The sequence below is a fragment of the Mesoplodon densirostris genome, chromosome 5 (genome assembly GCF_025265405.1).
Source record: "Mesoplodon densirostris isolate mMesDen1 chromosome 5, mMesDen1 primary haplotype, whole genome shotgun sequence".
NCBI lineage: Eukaryota > Metazoa > Chordata > Mammalia > Artiodactyla > Ziphiidae > Mesoplodon > Mesoplodon densirostris.
Genome location: NC_082665.1, coordinates 106007033 through 106030295, shown reverse-complemented (window position 1 = coordinate 106030295; position 23263 = coordinate 106007033). Strand labels below are relative to the sequence as shown.

General features: G+C 36.7%; 1 protein-coding gene across 4 annotated transcripts in view; it reads right to left on the bottom strand.

The window, feature by feature from the left end:
- Positions 1–1066: 1066 nt before the first annotated feature.
- Positions 1067–23263, bottom strand: part of KLHL24 (kelch like family member 24) — a 35753-nt gene continuing 13556 nt past the window's right edge. For all 4 annotated transcript variants that reach the window (XM_060100075.1, XM_060100073.1, XM_060100076.1 and 1 more), the window contains 5 exons: positions 13517–13701; positions 12245–12363; positions 8237–8425; positions 6976–7164; positions 1067–1640 (listed from right to left, as the gene is read on the bottom strand). In XM_060100075.1, coding sequence (XP_059956058.1) covers positions 1440–1640; positions 6976–7164; positions 8237–8425; positions 12245–12363; positions 13517–13701 — 883 coding nt within the window. In that variant the 3' untranslated portion in view covers positions 1067–1439. The remainder of the gene's footprint in view (positions 1641–6975; positions 7165–8236; positions 8426–12244; positions 12364–13516; positions 13702–23263) is intronic.

Here is a 23263-nt window from a genome sequence, read left to right as displayed (position 1 = left end):
CAAGTATATAATTACGATGTCAGACAACAATAGTGCCTGGGGAAGTCGAAATACAGCAGGCTACCTGAACATCCCTAAAATGTTTTAAATTATATCTGTCCACCCAGGAATATCAATAATCATGTACACTACAGTTCCTGCCATTCCACTTGCCTTAGAAAAAGTTTTACACTCTTCTCTGAAAACCACTAAGCTTTATAAACTGGAGTTGAAACATCTAAACAAAGGCAATTTGATGTTAGAGAAGCTTGAGAATATTGATCACTATTTTACACAATGGGTACCAAATGAAAGATTTATCTTAGAAGACTGCAACTACTGCTGTTAGTTTCTTCAAATAGCTAATTTTAAAAGAAATATGGACCCACTGAGACAGGTGGTCCCTGCTTTATCCTTTAAGGGCAGCTTAACAGTAGAGACTCCCAGGATTTTTAGCTGTTCACAAGAAAGTAGGATAACCAGGAAGAGGTCCTCACCCAAAGCACCATAGTAATGAGGTCAAACCCTACTGGGCTAAGGAGAAAATCTGTCCCTGTTTTTCACAAGATAATATTGCAAAGTAGATTTCAACTCTTCTGCCATGTTCAAGAAAAGGCGCATCCCTTAGAGGATTTAGAGATGATATATAAATACTTTTGAGAGCCACAGTGGGTCATTTTCCCTTCAGTGGTCTTAGATGATTTTTTCTTAGGAAATAATATGTAATTTTAATCTCCATTTTAGGGGCACTTGCTTTTGTATCTCCTCCCCCCAAAACACCTTTAATATAAGAAAATAATTCTAAGAATGAAGTCATAACAATTCAGTATTTTATGATATTCAGATTGTCATTACATTTTTATCAATTACAGAAAAAAAACCCACAATAAAATTAATCAATTTGGATGTATTGTTTAGTGACAAAGATTTTTAAAACTGGTTTTTCCACCTTAGAATGATTCTAAGTATTCTAAGCATTATATGAGTCAAACTAAATGAAAACTTGCCATGCAATTTTATATATGTATATGTGTATGTGTGTATATATATATATATATATATATATACACACATACACATATGTGACAAAATAAGGAATATACAGTCTTGCAGATAAACATACATAAATGAAGAGACCATTCACAAATTCCTAAAAGGTATGCAGGCAGACATTATTTCCTACTCCACATAGGTTTCTTACAAATACTCACAAAGGTACACTCTCAAAGCCCAAGCAAAGACCACTATTACCTTCAACAACAACAATTTTTTTTTCCCAATTACAGAAAAGGCTTTATTACAGTTTGAAAGATTGAAATTTTGGGGAGAAAGGCACGACAATTATTATTTTTACTTTTCTGTGCATATTGCAAAAAGGAGATATGTCAAGTTCCCACTCTGGAGTTTTTAAAACCTCTCATCTTGGATTGCTGTGGCTTCTTGGGTGAGGTATCCTGGTTTTAGAGCTTAAAGCATTTCTCATTGTATCTATGAATAGTCACACATCCATGATAGGACACTGGCCTGGGCATTGCAGCTACCCCTGTGATGATACTTGTTGCAGGATCGTAACAGAGAATAGTGTCTGTGGCTTCTCCATTTTCCCGTCTTCCACCCAGGATATATATTTTACCATTACATACAGACATACCACAGTTTTCCTGTTCAACCAAATTAAAAAAAAAATTAACTGTTGACAGTAAGAGATTTGGTAGCAAACTGAAAAGTAAAATAAGACATGCTTTAACACAGTCAAAAGAGGAGACATGAAATAATAAGCTCCCTTTTGCCCAAATCCTGCTCTATGTGTGAATACTAGGTAAATTTGCATGGGTGAAGGGAGTGTTAAGATAGAATATATGTCACTAATTGGGGTCAAGATATGGGAGGTGAAGTGGGGGTGGTGGACTGAGAGAAGGGTTTTAGTTAACTTAATGGTAGTTGAACAAAAACATCCTTGAAGACTTGCTTCTCCTATTACAGGAAGGTCCTTTATTATAGAAAGTGGCTATTACATGATCAAGGGGTAGGAACATTATTCATTATATGGAACATTATTCATTATATGGGATTACCCACAAGTTGAATGAATGAATGAGAGTTATAACCAAATTAAAGAAGCACTGTTATTAGGGACCTTGGATGGGGCACAGAAACTCCCCAGATAACATTTTATAGTTAACTTTCCATGCAATGAGACTCTTAGCTAAATTTTACTCTTCTCTGTCAATAATACAATTACTATATAAAACAAATACTCTTGCAAGGATAAGAGTGATTCTTCAAAGAAAGAAATTACACTAAAATTGTCTCACTATTGCATGAATCTGGTTATGCTGCAGGTCAATTATTCTTCCATTTAAATTTCACTTTAATTTAGAAAGTTATTGCATATTATTATCCTGTTTCCACGTAAACAACAATGAGATGGGTTCTACCAGCGAGTACAATAAAAATTTTTACTTGATCAGATTTGCTATACACAAATTTCACTCTTGTAGAAAAAATTAAATCTTGGTGGATTTCTATAATAGAGGATAGTATCTTTGGGTCTAGAAGAATTAGTGACTATTTTAAAATGTCTACGTTAGAGTTTATATACACCCATATTGACTTGGGGCCCATTATCATCAGTGAATGACCAACTTTTATGTCAAATACCACCCATGAATTGTACCAATTATGTGCCAGACTATAACATTTTCCATCTAAAGCACAATGAGCTCTTTCTATAAATTCTGAAAGTTCTGAACACAATAAAAGACAACATCCTTAGTTTTCAAGTACAAGCTGGCTTGCACTATTGAACTTTACAGTCACTTTGATGATGATTCTTAAACTATATAATTATAGGATCTTGTTATTAACATAATTTCATAAATAGTGCTCAGAATTAAATGAAGCAAGCAACCTTCAGAACAGATATTCATTCATATCAGGAAATTACTTGCATAGTAGTTTATTTCACTCTATGAGAGTCTCAAGAGTAATGGCAGCTAGTAAGAAAAATAATTCATTAATACATGAAGTTTTAATGTTATTTCTCATGATTTAAATGAAACACAATCTTAATATTGTAAAATATACCCCTCTCCTTAATTACTATTTTTTATAATGCTTAATGCTTAAATGTTAAAATGCCAACAATAAAGAAAAAGAATCAGATTTCTTTTCAATTATTATTCTAAGCTTTAATGACATTTTAAATACCTAGTCCGCTGAAGAAGGGTAAAAAAAAAATCTTCATCAGTCAGTAAAAAAAAATATGTTCCTAATGAAAGTTAAAAAGCAAAATATGTTTAATATAGCAAGTTGTGGAATTTAGGAATTATGCAAAGTCAAAAGTCATGGAAATGGCGAGGTAAAAACAGAGAAAAAGCCTGGGTCCGTTAGGACTGGAAAAAAAGAGCTCATTTTTTCAGTTCTTTTTTTGTCATTCAACATTCTAAGCATTTAAAAAACCCACAACCTTTGACTCAAATAGCTGTCTACCATGAAATTACAGTTGATTTATCGTTTTTCATTTGATTAGTATTAAAAGGGTAGGCAGGACTTCCCTGGTGGCGCAGTGGTTAAGAATCCGCCTATCACTGCAGGGGACATGGGTTCAAGCCCTGGTCTGGAAGGATTCCACATGCCGGGGAGCAACTAAGCCCGTGCGCCACAACTACTGAGCCTGTGCTCTAGAGCCTGTGAGCCACAACTACTGAGCCCACGTGCCACAACTACTGAAGCCCGCATGTCTAGAGCCTGTGCTCTGCAACAGGAAAAGCCACCACAATGAGAAGCCCGCAGACCGCAACAAAGACTCGCCCCTGCTCTCCGCAACTAGAGAAAGCCCGAGCACAGCAATGAAGACCCAATGCAGCCAAAAAAAAAAAAAAAAAAAAAAATTTTACCGAGCACCAATCAATGCAAGATACATGAGATGAGTTAGAAAACATAGTATCCTTAAGAAGACTGAATTCCAGTATAGAAATGAACATTTATAACTATAAGGAAATTTATCACTTGCATAATAGAGGTGTAAGTGTAGTGACAGATCAGAAAAACAAGAGATTAATTCTTAACAGGGCAACCTCAGTTTGTTGTAACTGTGAAGTGGTACTTGAAAGATGAGTAGAGTAGAATTACAAATAGAGAAGGTAGAAAAGGCATTAAAGGCTAAGAGGACAACATGAATCAAGGCAAGAACACATACCATCTGGATAGCAAATGCAAGCAACAGACACAATGTAATTTGGGTAAAGGTGAAGAAAGTGAAGCTGAAAAGGCAAGAAGAGGTCAGACAACAGAAGACCTAGAATGAAGTGGGAAAACTTTTCGATTTTATTCAGTACATTTCCAGAGAAGAGACATAATTAGATTTGCTGAAAAATAACTGGTGGTAAAATGGGCTAGAAAAGCAAGACATTAGAGAAAGGAACACTACTTAGAAAATACTGTTTTAGTTTAGGTAAGAACTGATGAGAACCTGAACAAAAGCAGGAACCACAGGAATGGAAAAGAATAGGAGAAACTCTTGAGGACACAGAACTGATATGATGGATTGATTCAATTTAAGAGAAAGCAAGAAAAATTTTAAAAATTAAGTTTCTAGGTGTGAAATAATAGAAAATATGTATCAGCCTCTGCCCCCAGTTCCTGACACAGAGCTCCTAAATCCCTTGCAATTTCCTGGTTGATGGGAGTGTCTTTTGTTCTAAGGAGGGACTGTTGCTGGGCTCCTAGATGGGGATTGGTCACCAGAGAAACCAAGCCATAATTAGAGGCTTGTAAGTTTCACCCCACCCTCCCTTCTCTGGAGAGGGAAGCAGGGCTGGAAACTGAATTATAACTGATCATGTCTACATGATAAAGCCTCCATAAAAATCCCAAAAGTATAGGATTTGGAGAGCTTCTAGGTTGGTAAACACACCCATGTCCCAGGAGGGTGGTGCACCTCAAATCCATGAGGACAGAAGGTTCTCTGCTTAGGACCCTTCCAGACCTGACCTTAAGTACTTCTTTATCTGGCTGTTCATCTATGTCCTTTGTAATACACTTTATCATATAACAAACCTGTAAACATAAGTAAGTGTTTTCCTGAGCATAATTACTGAATCCAAGGAGGGGGCTGTGGAAACCTTGATTTATAGCTGATTTGTCAGAAGTACTGGTGAAAACCTGAGACTTGTGACTGGCATGTGAAGTGGTGGCAGTCTTGTGGGACTGAGTCCTTAACCTGTGGAACCTGAAGCAAATTTCAGGTCATGTCAGAAATGAATTGAATTGTAAGACACCAGCTGAAGACAGAGATTGGTTGGTGTGGGAATAAACCCACATGTCTGGTGTCAGAAGTGTTGTCAGGGAGAAACAGAGTTTTTCTATTCACTAGGTTGTTTGGAAACAGAAAAAGTAAACTTGGGGAAGAAGGTGAATTCTGTTTTAAGTCTGAAGTCTTGGAACGCCATGGAAAACATCAAATAGGCAGTTGGAAATTTGAGTCTGGAGCACAGGAGAGAGGCTTTAATGCAGAATAAGATTTGAAGTCATCAGTACTGAGCAGTAAATGTGGTCACTCAGGAACGGAGTATAAACTGGAAAAAGGGCAGGGGAAAGAGGCTCAAGGAATACCCATATTTAAGGGTTGGGTAGAAAAAACAAGAGAACATGAATGAGACTCAGGAGATTATTAATGACCTTTGGGAGTACAATATCCCTAGAGTGGTATAGGTAGAGCCAGATTCCCAGCATCAGAGCCATCAAGCATTTTGATGGTAGAAGGAAAGAGGGTAGAACCATGAAACAAAAGGCCAAGGGAAGGCCTTTATGGGGCAGGGGTAGAGGCCGTATAAGGGTACAAGTGCAGTGTGGATGAAAGAGACCCAAGTATAGCCATTTTCTTTATAACAAAAACAACAAATTACCTAGTTTCTAACTGCAGAAGGAAAGAAACCAGTTTGAGAGCATTTCTTCTCTTTTGAAAATGTGCTAGAGAGAGGGATAAGAACTGGAGTAGGAGTCTCAAAAAGGTCAAGGGGAAAAAAACCCAACAGCCCAAGAGCAATACCTACTTTACCATGGGATGGTAAAAAGTAAGTTATTATAGGGAGGGAAGTCCAAAAGGGAGGGGATACCTGTATGTGTATGGCTGATTCATTCTGTTGTACAGTGGAGGCTAACACAGCATTGTAAACCAACCATACTCCAATAAAAATGAATTTAAAAATTAAAAACAAGGGCTTCCCTGGTGGCGCAGTGGTTGAGAGTCCGCCTGCCGATGCAGGGGACACGGGTTCGTGCCCCGATCCCGGAAGATCCCACATGCCGCGGAGCGGCTGGGCCCGCGAGCCATGGCCGCGGAGCCTGTGTGTCCGGAGCCTGTGCTCCGCAACGGGAGAGGCCACAGCAGTGAGAGGCCGCGTACAGCAAAAAAAAAAAAAAAAAAAAAAAAAAAAAAATTAAAAACAAAAGTAAGTTATTTCAATAAATTCCTTGGAAGGAGTTCAAAACATGAATACCATATGCTTTATGTGGAGTTTAAACAATTTTTGAGGGACTTCCCTGGTGGCTCAGTGGTTAAGAAACCGTCTGCCAATGCAGGGGACATGGGTTTGAGCCCTGGTCCAGGAAGATCACATGTGACGCAGAGCAACTAAGCCCGTGTGCCACAACTACTGAGCCTGCACTCTGGAGCCCGCGTGCCGCGACTACTAAAGCCTGCGCGCCTAGAGCCCGTGCTCCACAAGAGAAGCCACCGCAATGAGAAGCCCGCGCACTGCAATGAAGAGTAGCCCCCGCTCTCCGCACTAGAGAAAGCCCGTGGGCAGCAACGAAGACCCGACGCAGACAAAACTAAATAAATAAATTTATTTATTTAAAAAAAAAATTTTTTTTGGAAATAGTCCAAGAATACATGAAACACATAAATAGTGAAGTTACTGTATATTCATGCTGGTCCTGTACTTGGTCTCTCTACATTGATTATTCTTTTGGATTGTTTTATGTTATTACCTGTCGGCTGAATGTATTCTGTACATGCATCCAGTAATCTTCAACTGGATCATAACAGTATATTGCCTTGGTCAGTCCACCAGCAACATATATCAGGTTGTTTAAGGATACGGCTGTTATACACCTCTTGGCAATTGGGATAGCTGCACGAAGTAGCCAAGAATTGGTTTCTGGATCATAAGATTGAACCTAATAATATATAGAAGTACTTAATTAAACTTTCTCAACAAAAATGCAAATTTACATAATAAAAAGTCTGCCAATACACAGAAACATGATTAAAAATAAAATCCCATTAATTCACAGAATTAAGGGAGGTTGGCTTGAGAGTAAAATATCTGAATTATGAAATTCTCAAAAGAAATACAAATTTATTACTATCAAGCAGAATAGAGTAAGAAACAAACACAGACCATTTCCAAGTTGAATGGCTAGCAGGTTTGCTTTTTTTTTCCATTAAAAATAACAGTCTTATAAATTCTGTTATATAGGATAAGTATGCCTCAATTTGAATATAATTTCTTTACATGTTTGGGGAGTCCTTTCTTCAGAAAAACACCAGCGAACCTCAATTCAGTATACTTTGAATTATCACAAATTCTGAATTAATGAATTCTAAATATGTAACATTTGACATTATATTAAAATTTAATTTAGAAAAAGAATTTATTGATTGACAAAGTTCAGTAAACTATTGCTAAATGAATTAGGCATTAGACACTTGTTTGCAGAATAAACGGGGTATTTTCTGAGATGTCAGGATGGCACATGTTCTTTTGTCTCAGGAATTCAATGAACTGCAGCAGCTTTGAGCCATCCTATATTTACATTAGAGAGGTTTTCTTTTCTTTGTTCTAAGAATATTTTCAAAGTATGCAGAAAATGACGCAGTTGGAAGCAGTACAGTGTCTTACCCTTTGCTAATTCACTCCCCAATTGTTTTATGTGAATAATTTTTTGATTTTGTAAACTATACCAGTAAAAAGTTTTAAAATGGTTTATAGTATAACGCTGAGATCAGTCTCATCTCAAAAAGACTGGATCACACTTTTAACAGAAAATTGTTGGATATATTATGATCTCATTTTAGTAACTTGAAACTCAATGTTTTCCTCCCAAAGTATAAAGTACCAGACAATTTTTAAAAGCCCCCTCACACTAAGGGACCAAACTACCTACTTGATAGGCCTTCCATATTTCTCTTCTTGTGTATATCATTGGTAATTTCTATTAAAAAAAAAAGAGAGAGAGCATGGCTTACCTTATCAGAACAAGTATTATCATCAGGTCCTCCACCAATCACAAACAATTTGCCTATACAGCTAGTCACGGCAGGAGAACTCACTGCTTCCTTAAGGGGGGCAACTTCAGTCCATCGATTTGAAAAGGAATCATAACATTCTACGCTGCTAAGTCTGTTTTGCCCATCATAGCCTCCAACAACATATACCTATATGTAAAATACATGGAGAAATCTTAATTATCAAAATTTTGAATTTTTAACTAGTTAGCTAAAGAATTAAGGGACCTCTCCCCTTTAAAAAGCCCTTGGTAACTGTAATTGCAATATATTTAGCTCAGTTTCTGGACCTTTAAAAAAAATTATCATTCTCTCACCACCACCAAGGAGCCTTTTTAGACATTTTTTTCATAGTAGCCCCCTCCAACGAAATTTTTAATACCACAGATATATTGTATATCTGTTTATATATTGTATCTGTGCTTTATACACAAAACAGTATGATTTTTTTTACCCGCCCAAGAACCAATCTTCATCCCCTTAGGAGCAGTACTGCTTGCATTGAGAATTACAGGATTTAGCATAAATGCTCATACTCATGGATGGTGAAAATATTTGAATATTATAAAGTAATAAAAGCTATGAAACTAAAGTATTAAGTAAGGATTACTAGACTGTGAGATCTTTGAAGGCAGGGCCTATCTTGTTCTTTAATTTAGTCCCTGCAGTACCTAGAAAAGTACCTGATGCATTATGAACTCTAGATTGTGTATTTCAAAGGGCTTCCATGTACATTTTCTTTTCACAAATATGAGGAAGGTAGGGCAGATGAACTAATCAACAAGCCATTAATTAAATCAGTTACATGCAGAATCATCCATTAAGCATCACGAGATATACAAGAAACTTTTAACCTATAGAAGCTCTCCTAAAAAAGAAAAAAAAAAGCTCTCCTGTTTAACATCTATAATTCTTTTAATGAACAGTCATCATCAGCTCTTTTCTGCATCCATATCTAATTAACTGTTAAGTTCTACCGAGCGTTCTTTCACAGCATCTCTCACATCTGTCCCTTCCTTTTGTTTCCCACTGCCACCATCCTTGGGGTCCATATCATTTCATACCTCTCAATCTCCTGGTCTCCACTCTTGTACTCTCTAAACCACAGATTAATCTTCCTAAAACACCTCATCAACTCCTTTTACTAGTTTAACAATGAATGCCTCAGGGTCAAGGCCAAACTTTACACATTGTCATTCAAGTGTGCCCACAAATCTATCTTTCTGTACTCTTCCAAATTTCCTCAGCAGCCAATACTATTTCAATCTTGCATTTCTCACATTATGTTAAAATTATCTGTTGGTGGGTTTGTTCTCCCAACACCAGGCAGCCCAGAGAGGTTAAGTAACTTATTCAAGGTCATGCAGCTAGAAGGGGTATGGAAACTGTGGCACAATGTAGTACGTAAAGGTACGGGCTTTGGAATCAGGAGAGGTAGGTCCATATTTAGCTCTGCCACTGCAAGTAAGACCTTGCTTGGGCAGTTTACCTATCCTGAGACTCCATCTTAATTTCCTCAATTTAAAAATGTAGGGCTTCCCTGGTGGCGCAGTGGTTGAGAGTCCGCCTGCCGATGCAGGGGACACGGGTTCGTGCCCCGATCCCGGAAGATCCCACATGCCGCGGAGCGGCTGGGCCCGCGAGCCATGGCCGCGGAGCCTGTGTGTCCGGAGCCTGTGCTCCGCAACGGGAGAGGCCACAGCAGTGAGAGGCCCGCGTACAGCAAAAAAAAATAAAAATAAAAAAATAAAAATAAATAAATAAATAAAAATGTAGACAATAATAGTACCTATCACATAATATAATTTTGAAGATTAAACTTTATTACTATTCCCCTACATGCATAAACTAAAAATATATGCTGTGCGCCTTAAGATAAAAGGCCTCTAGATTAGGAAAATCTGAGCTTTTGCCCTGCTTTATCACTTTCTGTGCAACCTTGGGCAAATGACTTGATCTCTCTGGATTCAGTTTCTTTGTAAACTAAAGAAGTTACATTAAATATTCTCTAAGATGTCTTTTTTTTTTTTTTTTTTGCGGTACGCGGGCCTCTCACTGTTGTGGCCTCTCCCATTGTGGAGCACAGGCTCCGGACGCACAGGCTCAGCAGCCATGGCTCACGGGCCCAGCCGCTCCACGGCATGTGGGATTTTCCCAGACCGGGGCATGAACCCGTGTCCCCTGCATCGGCAGACGGACTCTCAACCACCGCGCCACCAGGGAAGCCCTCTAAGATGTCTTCTTGCTCTAAGATTCTATATTCCACATCATCCTAGGTTTCCTTAACAGAGTGCATTTACAACTTTAAATAACTTTCTGTGTTTTAATTCAGCCTATATTGTAATTTTGGGGATAACTGTTTTCCATGAATTGAGTACTTGCTGTATAAGGTAGGAAGGATTCCTTTTATTTCTTGATTTAGTGCTTCCAAGTTTTGGGCACCTTCAAGTCAAATATACTAATATTTGTCAAATAAATTTGTGTTCATCAATGCATATATGATATTTGAGACATCAATCTTTTTCATATGCCTCTGTATGTTCAGACTAAATAATTATAATGTTTTTAGTCAGACCTCATCTCTTTTCAACCCCTTAATTATTTTAGCTGCCCCTTTCCAGTAATATTTTGTCATCCTTGAGGTACAGCTACCAAAACTGTATAACTGTACTAACAAACTGTACTAACAAACCAGTGGTTTTAGAAAATACTCTATTAGTATTTTATTTCCATTACATCTACCTCCAAGTCCTCATTATTTCACTGGTCTTACAGACAGCAGCAACACAGTAGATCAATACCCTTAGGAATTAACAATAGCTTTCAAACTGTGCTTTGAGAAGCTCTATTATTCTATAGTATAGAGATTTCAAGACGCTTCTGTGGGGAGATAGGAGGAGGGAATGAGAAATGATGCGTGGCTGAGTAGGAAGGGTTCCTGGCATTATCTCTGTTCCAACTAGAGCAGTTCTGCTTTCTCACTGGTGGCTCTAAAATGTCTTCAAGAGAGGGCTTAAGAGGCAGCAATCGTTTTAGAAGAGAGTCCTAGGGAACCAGACAAGAATATATGTGCAGTATATTCAATATCTTATGATAACCTATAATGGAATATAAGCTGCAAACAAACAACACCCCTAAAACACGAATCACTATGCTGTACACTTGAACACAATATTGTAAATCATCTATACTTCAAAAAAAATGTGCGAGCAAGTATGCTGCTTTTATTTAGATTGCTCATTAATTTGAAGTGGCTTTGGAGGAGCTGATAGAGACAGAGGCAGGGAAGGGCTAAAGAGTCCAAGTTAGCCCTTGATACACAGCTGTATTTTTATCTGCTTTATGTAATAGCTTTTTATATTAGATTTAACTTCAAAAAAGTTACTAGTCTACTAGTGATTCAAAAATCACTAGTCTACAAGTGATTCTCAAGTTCCTAAGGACAGTAAATGGTCCAGAATCAAATTATATGTTTTTCGTATTTATTGGCTGCAGCCAATAATAAGTTTGCTTTAAAATATGTTGGTGAGTTTATCTTAACACTTATTTGTTTTGTCCCTACTTGTACAAATAAAAAAGATAAAATAATATCACTCTACATAAATATATCTTGGCCTGAATGCCAAAGTCGGTAAAAGGAAAAAGATTGCTTGGATTAGACATTGGCCTGTTTTTGTACTTGGTGTAACTCCTTTATTTTCCAATGTTTCTCAGTTATTTAGACTGCACTGGTGCCTGAGAAGAGAAATGTGTTGCACTGCTACAAATTCCTAGTTGGGAGAACAAAATACCCATTCAAAAGTACAGTGTCAAATTGTTTATATCTTCAGTTTATGTATTGAGGTTAGAAATGGAAGGAAATACAATCTGAGTCCAAAATACCCAGAGGGTGAGTAAAATCAAGAATTCATCTGTGATATGCATTCTGGAAATGTAACAGCAATAATAATAAAAAGTGATTTCTCTTACTTTACCAAGGAGGACAGCCATTTTGTGACGCCATCTGCCTTTATTTAGAGAAGCAACTCTGATCCAAATATTTAACTGTGAGTTATAAATCCAGACATCACGGCCATTGATTCTTCCACCTTTAAATGCAAAACAATGCGCACACACTAACATGTATATCACCAAGGGATCTTTGCCAAAGGCACAGATAATGAAAACATTGAGCTATTCACCCAGTCCGAGAATTTGAGAATTCAGTTCAATAAATGAAACAAGGACCCTCTTAAAACTTAAAATGGAAATGGTCCTACAGAGCAGATTTAACTTTGTCAGTTGTTATCCTGAGAAATAATAACTATATGCCCCAAATAATAAAATGTAGAATATGAATTTACCAAATGTGTAAGACTGTTCATTTAAGAGTCAGACAACAGAAGCACCCGGACAAAAGAATTATTCTAGAAAGATTTTTAAAAATCACCCGTTTTTTAAAAAGTATACCATTGTACAAAATAAAGTATGTGTTGTTATACTGTTCAATGTGTAGTAATATAGTAACCTGCAAAGGTGGTAAAATTATTTAACAAATTAATTAACAAACTTAATTAAACTTCAGATTTTGATCCTATAGTTATACTTTGTATATAAGTCTGTCACTTTATTGTCTGTTTGATTTTAGAGGTAACATATCACATATTATAATGAAAGTTCAAGTTAGGAATTTTAAGGAAAATCCTATTTCATAAACTTTGGGGAGAATTTCAGAAAACATGGGTGGATTAGAGATGATTAACTGAGTACTTTTCATTTTGCATACGTTACTGTGTTCCTTAAAACAAAGTAAACAGGTAAAAGTTTTAAAAATTGTACCATATTCTATATGCATTTGAGAGCATTTAAAATATGATATGGCCTATCGTTTAGTGCAGGGAACATAGTCAATATCCTGTGATAAACTAAAATGGAAAAGAATATGAAAAAGAATTTATATATGATAACTGAATCACTTTGTTATACAGTAGATATTAATACATTGTAAATCAATAAAATAAATTTTAAAAATATGATATAGTTGAAGGCATTTTCTGGAGAATCTTTTGTAAATCATTCTGCATCATCTTGTGCCTGTTTTTAAGAGCAAAAAGTCATTTTCAGTTTTATTTGTTGTATAATACGATCTGCCTAAGGTGGGCATATCTACTTTCACTGTTTTCTTTTGAGACACTGTTATGGTTTAAAATGGCCAAGCTGTGATTAAATTAAAAGTAGCTACTGTAATAATTCTTTATTTACCTGAAACAAGAATGTCATTCCTTAGAGCACAGACCGCATACTCTGATTTGGTAAATTCTGGAAGCTTAGCCAAAGACTTCCACTCTCCTGTCACAGGATCATAGCACTCAGTGTATGGAAGATTAAATCCCCCAACTCGTTCACAGCCTCCAACGACAACTATCACCTCAGAATAGCCAGTTGACCTAAAATAATTATTATAAGAATGCAAAAATAATAAATTAAAATACCCTCAAGATTGTTTAAAACCCTAAAAGCATACCATTGTCATAAAGAAAGTAGAACACTATTATAAAGTAAACTGTTAAGTTTATTCTCTCAGTATATGCCAACTAATACAGCTTGCTAATTACTTACTTTGAGAACATTTACAAGTGATTTAGTGATATCATCTTTCCACAGAAAATTTCTATGGGTATTTTTTTTCTATGAGTTTTACCTTAAAAGTTATAAAATGGTCCAAAGATCCTACCTAATTCAATTGGAACCCTGGTAATATCAAGGATGACTTTCAAATGCAGTTTTGCAGCAATTCAGATATGCATAACCACACAAGGTAAGATAATGCACTTTTTCTAAGTGTAGGAAAATGGAGCTTTTTCATCAGATTGCTAGTTCTAAAAAAACATTCACAGTACAATCTAAGTACCCTTTAGAGAAGTATATATACTTGTTCAGACACTATTTTTAAAAATAAACTTGGGCTTCCCTAGTGGCGCAGTGGTTGAGAGTCCGCCTGCCGATGCAGGGGACACGGGTTCGTGCCCCGGTCCGGGAAGATCCCACATGCCGCGGAGCAGCTGGGCCTGCACGTCCGGAGCCTGTGCTCCGCAACGGGAGAGGCCACAACAGTGAGAGGCCCGCGTACCGCAAAATAAATAAATAAATAAATAAACTGTTTTGGGGCTGTGCCTCATGGCTTGTGGGATTTTAGTTCCCCGACGAGGGATTGAACCTGAGCCCTAGGCAGTGAAAGCGCAGAGTCCTAACCACTGGACCGCCAGGGAATTCCCTAAAAGTAATTTTTCTAAAGTTAAGTAAATTAAGGTAATCCAATTCAAAGTGTTGGGTGGTCACTAAAGATGTTAACAGAGTTTATAACAAAGGATGCTAAAGGAAAAAGGCAAGATGAAAAATTGTACAGAAGGTCTGATCAATACTATGTAAATAATGGGTCTGGAGAGAGCATACCAAAGTGCTAATGATGGTTTTCTCTGGATTGTGTGGCTTCCTCCTTTATATCAACACAAATTTTCAAAACGATAATGAGCATGGGCTACTTTTAGAGTGGAAGAGACAACTTTTAAGAGCACTAAGGGAATCCAAAGTTTACATTAATTACTGGCTTCTTTTACTTTGTAGTTTAAAAAGATACTGACAGGAAAAGCTAAAAGCTTATCCAAGCCTTTTCTTTTTGTTCATAAGGCTCATGGAAATGAAAAAGTCTTGTAATTGCATTTTATGACTGCTACGATATTAAGTCTCACAAAGAAAAATGCTAACAATGCCTCTTCTCTTACTTAAATGTGGAGGGAAAAAAGACAACATCAGAACACTTATTTGTAGTTTTAGAGTGATGTTTTACAATTACACTAGAAAAAAACAAAGTAAAGCAACATTGGTATGTCCCTTTAACAGAGCTGCTATATTCTAGCTACACTTACTCACAGCTATTTCAACTAACAATCATTCACCTAGTCCATGCCAGGCATACTTTTTCCATTATAAAATCAGAAATATATATTGTAGAAAAGAATTTTGTTCACAGATGCAATAAAAATTACTTTTAGGAACCCAGCAAATTATATTACCCTAAACTAGAATATAGTAAAATATTATCAGAAGGACTCAAATACTATCAATAATATTTACTATTTTCCAAATAATTGCCAAATGAAAATATTGAAAGTAAATAGTGGATAGCACCATTTAGTAGTATAACTAATGACTAATTTATCCTTCTTTCCATAGACGTATTATTTCCTAAAATCTTACTTAAAATACTTCTAAGACAAACCCACGTGATATTCCTAAAAGTCTTATTTACTGATTGAGCAAAACAAAAATTGTTAAATACTGTCACTGGGGTTCAGTCACTCCTGATAGTTTTAATACAAAATCAAGTTAATTATTACATAGAATTTTGACAGAAATTTGTTTTATACTTTCCTTATAGCATTTTACTTGTTTTATACTTTCCCTTTGCTTGAACTTGCTTGCTTTTTCAAGACTTCTTAGCCCAGTAAACATATATTGTCTGTTTTGCACCTTGGAACAAGAAGAGAAAACAGCACAAAAAGCTAATGGCTAAAACATTTAGTCTCACTAAATAAGGGATTATTTTACTGTCTATATGTGTAAGTATCTGAAAGGATCAGCAAACTAGTAGTTTTGCCTGACTGAAGATCTTATTTGCAACCAAATGGCTTTTAACTTAATTAGAGACAAGTCTGGTGTTCTCATTAGAGACTGTTAACTCAATAAAATAGTTATTTTTATTTCTTGAGCTCAGAAAAATACTTATCTCAGGCAGGAAGATGACTGCCTTAAAGGAAATGAGTTGCTGCAGCTGATAACGGTGACTAGAATAAAAAAGCGGCCAAGATGATAGTATAGGATGAATAAAATTCTGGATACCCATGCAATCTATATTTTAGAGTGAATGTTACTTTATTAACCCTTTTAAATGAAAATTCTGATTTTCTGCTGTGACAAACTAACAAATATTTGCTGCTTTAGTATTATGTCTCACCATTTGTTCCTATGAAAGTGTGACAAGCAAATTATCTTTTTTCTACATTGGTAAATATTTTTTAAAAAGTCATCGCACTCTTTTATCATAAACTTGAGAAAAGATCAAATTAAAAGGTCACATTCTTTGATTTATGTGAAATATAAAATAATTATAAATCCACAGAATATTCTAAACCAAATCAGTAAAATGGATAGTAATTACCAGGTTCAGTTAAAAATCTCAAAAGGTGAAATAAAGGACTTGCTAGCTGAAATAACAGACCCACTTATTATCAACGCAAACGTGCCAGAGACAGATGAACTGCCAAACTAACTTTCATCAACAAAAAGGGGTCAGGGCTTCCCTAGTGGTGCAGTGGTTGAGAATCTGCCTGCCAATGCAGGGGACACGGGTTCGAGCCCTGGTCTGGGAAAATCCCACATGCCGCGGTGCAACTAAGCCCGTGCACCACAGCTACTGAGCCTGCGCGTCTGGAGCCTGTGCTCCGCAACAAGAGAAGGCCACGACAGTGAGAGGCCCGCGCACCGCGATGAAGAGTGGCCTCCGCTCACCGCAACTAGAGAAAGCCCTTGCACAGAAACGAAGACCCAACACAGCCAAAAATAAATAAATAAATTCATTAAAACAAACAAACAATATCTTAAAAAAGGGGGGGTCAAAAGGTGATCCTGGCTAATAAGAAAAATAACAATATATTTAAAAAACACAAAAGGAAATGTTTCCATATAGTGGGAAGTTGGGAGAAGGGGGAGGAGTTAGTGACATAGTCTATTTACCATTCCAAGACTCAAAAATACCTGAAAACCAAGCCATCACACCAAAAAATGAACTTAAATAGAGATATGATACTTTAAGCCATAAAGAGAGCGAATGGCTCTCTAGTCTGCAGGATATGACAGTTACTAAACTTAATATATTAACTATATATCAGAAGAGGGGATTGGTCAGCCCTAGAAGCAAGAAATAAATGAATGAACAAATGAATGAAAGAGTAAATAATAATCACAGAGGCAAACATTTTCTGTGCCCATTCAAGTTATTGTCTAAAGGAAAAGAGAAACCTTAGGTAAGCTAACTAGAACATTACTGGGTTTTTGGTTAAGAATATTTCATGGTGGGTGAGACTTTCTCAAGCCATACTAGCTGAGAAGACTCTGGTTCTAAAGATCTACTAGATCCCTTTGTTTGGATTCTAAGCAACCTTTTTGAAAACTTTGGCTTCCCAACTGGTAACCTGCACATAGTAAGAGAATATGCTGGAAAGGTTGACTTAAAATATCTAGTCTGTTTGACAGTTCCACTTCTTATTGCCAATACATGTATATAAACTAAAAGATAAATGAGTTTATCAGTCTCTCATAATTAACATTAAATCTGCCCCTAACAGTCTGATCTTACTGTATCAAAAAAAAAAAGTTTCTAAGCCTAGAGGAATCACTGGATTATGGTTCATCAATATAAACGAATATAAATGACCGCTTAAGAGGCTTATGCCAGCCATAAACCTTATGGCTTTCTAAACTTAGTAAGGACAGTTTCAGCTTGTGTGGTAAGGCTTTCCACCTGAAACTGGAATAGACAGAATGGGTTCTACAAAGAAATGGTTGTACTGAGTGAAAGATTCAAAATGTTTACTCTTAAAAATAAGCAACTGTATAAGAATTTATTATCAGGAGCTGATCACAGATGTGCTTATATAGCCACAAAGATGTTCATCTCACTTACTGGTAAAAAATCAGGAAGAGTTCAAATGTGGGTGGGATGGCTATGGTTCACTGTAGATTTCATGTCAGGAAAACATGTTTACCATATATTAAGTAATAACAGCAGACTATGAAATAGATTACAACTTTGTAAAAGAAATAATAAATTCCTAGAAAATAAAAGGGAAGAATAAAGCTAAATGCCACAGTGCTACCTCTCGGAGATGGGATTATGGATATTATTTTTTGTTATCTCCAATTAACATAAATTACTCCACCCCCTCTTTTTGCCTCAAGTTAAGAAAAGAGGAGAAAACTCATACCTTACTATTAATAGCCACTACTGGGTTGTCTGCTCTTACATATGGGACAAGCATTTCTGCTATCACTTTTCTGCTACATGATCCTGCTCCCAAGGCCACAGGTAACTGTTCAGAGAAGGCTGTCTAGCTGAATCAGAGATTATCTCTCCACATGAGATGGGAGAGATTCAGTCTCTCAGAGTGACTGAACTTGTAATATAGAAACCAAATCCCATGAGTGGTCATATTCAACCGGACTAGTGAGAGAGAACGATGCAGATATGCAGAGAAAAGCAGAGGCAAGCGTTAAGAAGCACAGCTTGGTTTCTGATGGCTTTTCTGTAGCCTGTTCTAGTCTTTTTGGAAGTCCTGTTGAATTCCTGCCCTTAGGTTCTACAAGATAACGACTTCCTGTACCCTTTTAATACATATATCTGTCTTCTATGCTTACGCTGGTGAGCTGGTTTCAATTACTTGCCATCAGAATTCTGATACACTAGAGTTCAATGAACTGAGGAAAAAAACAACCTACAAATGGTTTTCAAACTCAGGAAAAGATGCTCAATCTTCCACATTAAAGAAATGCAAATCAAAATTATGGGATATAAATTTTCACTTTCCAGAGTAGCAAAGATTTACAAAAACTAATAATACACCGTCCTGGGAAAGGAGTGAAGAAATAGGGACTTTCATATTTTTAGATGAAGTATAAGTTGGGAGTCAATTTTTACAATATCTACCAAAATTTAAAATGCACATATCCTCTGACTGAGCAATTCCACTTCTAGTAATTTATGCTATAAATTATCAGACGTATGTATGAGAATATTCACTGAGCACTGTTTGCGCTGAAAAAAATCTAGAAACCACCCAAATGTCCATCACCAAGAGATGGATTAAATAAATTATGGTATCCATAAATGTGATACATCTCTTTAAAAAGAATGAATTTGAAATTTTCCATAATGAAGAGTAAAAACAAAAATGAAGACCTATAAGTGCTAATATAGAACAACCTCCAAGATTTTTTTTTTTTTTTTGAGGTACACGGGCCTCTCACTGTTGTGGCCTCTCCCGTTGCGGAGCACAGGCTCCGGACGTGCAGGCTCAGCGGCCATGGCTCATGGGCCCAGCCGCTCCGTGGCATGTGGGATCTTCCCGGACCAGGGCACGAACCCATGTCCCCTGCATTGGCAGGCGGACTCCCAACCACTGCGCCACCAGGAAAGCCCAACTCCAAGATACTTTTAAGTGATTAAAAACAAGGTGCAGGAACTGTGAGAGAAGTACACTACCGTCTGTATAAAAAACAGTAGAGACGTATGTGTACATACACACACACACACACACACTTCTATATGCAAAGAATATTTCTAAAAAGAGTTTAAAAAAACTGGTAACAGGGAGATATCCTTTGGGATGAGAACTGATATATCAAGGGTCAGGTAGAGTGAGACTTAGGCACGTATACAGTACTTTTATGTAAAAATGAATTCAAAATAACAATGAACTAACATGTATAAAAATGGTAAATCATGCATCCGATGATATAGTAGATTATCACTCTTAAGAGGGACTGGAACAAAAATTCAGAACACTGAGTTCTAAAATTTTATTTCTTTTTTTTCTTTTTTTTTTTTTTTTTTGTGGTACGCGGGCCTCTCACTGTTGTGGCCTCTCCTGTTGCGGGGCACAGGCTCCGGACGCGCAGGCTCAACGGCCATGGCTCACGGGCCCAGCCGCTCTGCGGCATGTGGGATCTTCCCGGACCGGGGCACGAACCCGTGTCCCCTACATCGGCAGGCGGACTCTCTACCACTGCGCCACTAGGGAAGCCCTAAAATTTTATTTCTTAAAAAAAAAAAATCTTAACCTTAGTCTTCTCACTGATTTACTCAATAAGAACTTGAACCTTGTCCTCATTATGGCAATCAGGTTCCTATTTTCATTATATAGTAACTGATTATCAGACAAGAGGTAGTAGAAAGTATTAGAAGAGACAAGTACTTAACCAATTCCAAACTCAAAGTGATGAACTTATTAAATCTTAGCTATCTCTATTGTTTAATGGAGTGTGGCAGATATTTTTCCATAGGTATGAACAATTTACACTTAGACCATTTGATAGCAAGCATTTCTCTCAAACCACATTTCCTATTCTATAAAAGTATAGCGCAAATTTAAAATGTATTTTGATTATTCATGAAACCAGCAATAATTTTTATTAAGCATTTTTGTGTCAAATACTAGGTTATGCATTTTTCATATGACAGTTCTAGTCCTCACAACAATCTTACAAGGTAGATGGTATTATGCTTATTTTACAGATGAGGAAACTGACACATAGAGAAGTTAAAGTGCTTTGCCCAGCATCACAGAATTAACTGGTTATTAGAGCTAGGTTCTAGTCCAGAGGTCTATCTGATTCTGAAGCCAGTACTCTTGACACATTGTGGGGCTTGCACTATGTGTTTATTAAAAACAGTATTATACATTAGTACAGAATTTTTTTTTTTTTTTTTTGCGGTACGCGGGCCTCTCACTGTTGTGGCCTCTCCCGTTGCATTGCGCAGGCTCCAGACGCGCAGGCTCAGCGGCTATGGCTCACGGGCCCAGCCGCTCTGTGGCATGTGGGATCCTCCCGGACCGGAACACGAATCCATGTCCCCTGCATCGGCAGGCGGACTCTCAACCACTGCGCCACCAGGGAAGCCCCAGAAATTTAAAGTTGTATAACCTATATTAGTAAAAACAACTATTCCTAAGCTTTACTCCCTCTGTGATTGGTCTCCACTATTTCTTCTTTATATACCCAAGGTTTACAACTGGCACTACCAAGTATCAAAGTTTTCATGGTCTTATGTTCTATATCCTCTTCCTAGAAACCTGCCATCACACTCCATTTCTAATAGAATGTATCTTGGGTTTTTTTCTGTCATTTAAGAGACACATGGGTGTATATATAGGTAGACTATCCAGTATGGCTTGAGCTCTGGAAAATACTTGGCACACAATAAACACTAAAGAAATATTGGATGATGTGAAGAGTATAACCTAACTGCACAGTGGTGGGATGGGACTGTCACTGCCCTAATCCAGAGCTGATCTTTGCCATCACTAATGGTGGAACAACCAGATATGCTGTGCCTCCCAATGTGATGCAATGTGATATATACATTACCTATGATGAATTCTAATAAAAAATATTTAACTTGTCTCCATCGAGCTGAAGCTAACTTCCAGTTTCCAGGAAACAGCTAAATGCAGCTAAGTGACACCATAAGGAAGCAATCAGACTAATATAGAAGGTGGAGTATTTTTCTGGACAACTTGACCATGAACAAGTCAGAATCATGACAAAGGAACTGTTTTGAAATAAAAGACTTCATGGAAATAACCAGATGCAATGAGTAGTCCTGGACTGGATCCAGGTTCATTAAAGGACAGTTTGGAAAAGACTGGGGAAATGTGAATATGGATTGGATATTAAATAATATGAAAGAATCATTCTTAACTTTGAGGTTAATTTTGCCTGTTATTGTTTTAAAGATGCATCTTCAAGTAAATATATATATTTTATATATGTATAACTATATGTATATAATTTAAAAAAAACATTGGCTGAATGATTGAACGAATGAAAAAGTCTGGGCTGGAGATATAGTTTTGATAGTCAATAGCAAGCATGGTAATCAAAACCATGAGAATAGATGAGATCATCTAGGAAAGTATCAAGGCAAGACGAAGAGAGGTTAACCAAGGGAATATCAACATTTCAAACACTAGAAAAAGTGCTATCAAATTGAAAATGAGTAGCTGGAGAAGAGGACCATGAGGGAAATTGTACCCCTGAAGCTAATGGAAGAGAGTTTCAAGACAGATTAAAGCAATTAAAAATGTCAGATCCTAAACAGAGATCAAGGTGAATAAAGACTGAAAAGAGGCTAACAAATAACAAGTAGAAGGTCACTGATGACCTGATTGAGAGGAGTTTCAGTAGACTGACTGGAGCAGAAGTCAGAGGAGTGAGCTGCAGTTGAAGAAGTGGAGACATCACTCCTCTTACAAAGTTTGTAGCTTCTCAGAAAGATGAGAACCTGTATAAATAATACATATTGTTCAGATAAGGAAATTCCTAGTGATTAGTACTAACATGCAGTAACAGGTAAGTGGAAGACAGAATATAAAGGATAGAAGGTGATGGCAGAGTTGTAAAATAAAGGATTCCTCCAGATTCCTCACGTAATACATAAAATATAAAATTTACATACAATAAATATCTGCTATTATATTTACAATAGTCTGCAAATTCAATAAAACTATAGTTTGATATTTTTCCTACTGGCCGCCTAAAGAAAAGTGATATCATAATCTTATATAGATGTGTTTCACTGTATGAAATGGATTGGCTCCCTTAAAAATTGGATGTAAAATTGTATTTTTATAAATCAAATAACTAAGAAAATCAGAAAATTCTCTAGTTATAATATAAGCCTAATTACCTTTAGGCTGCACTCTGATTTCATTCTGGTCATACCTTTATAAACAAATAATTTTAATATAAATGACTTTTGATTCTACAACATATATTCCTTGGTCCACTATTCTAATCCTATGCAGATGGGAGATATGGGGGATAGATATTATTAACTCTATCTGACCCAAAACCATTCTGTCTACCACAGGGGATTCTGTTTGTAAAAATATATGATTCTCCCCTTGGAAAGACACTATTTACCCAGAAAAGTTCTGGAACAGCCCCAAAGCTGTTTAGCTTTCTTAATTAATACATTTAAGAACCTTGGTCTGTCACATTCTTAGGCTCAGCCAAAGTCTCTTAACAGTCCTAAATGGAAGAACTTAAAAAAAATCATCAGTGTATTTTATAGAATACAACTATAGTTTTTGTTCTTTGTTAAAAGACTAGGAGTAAAGTATTTTATATTTCTTTTTTTAAAATTTGTGGTTTTTTTTTTTTTGGCTGCGT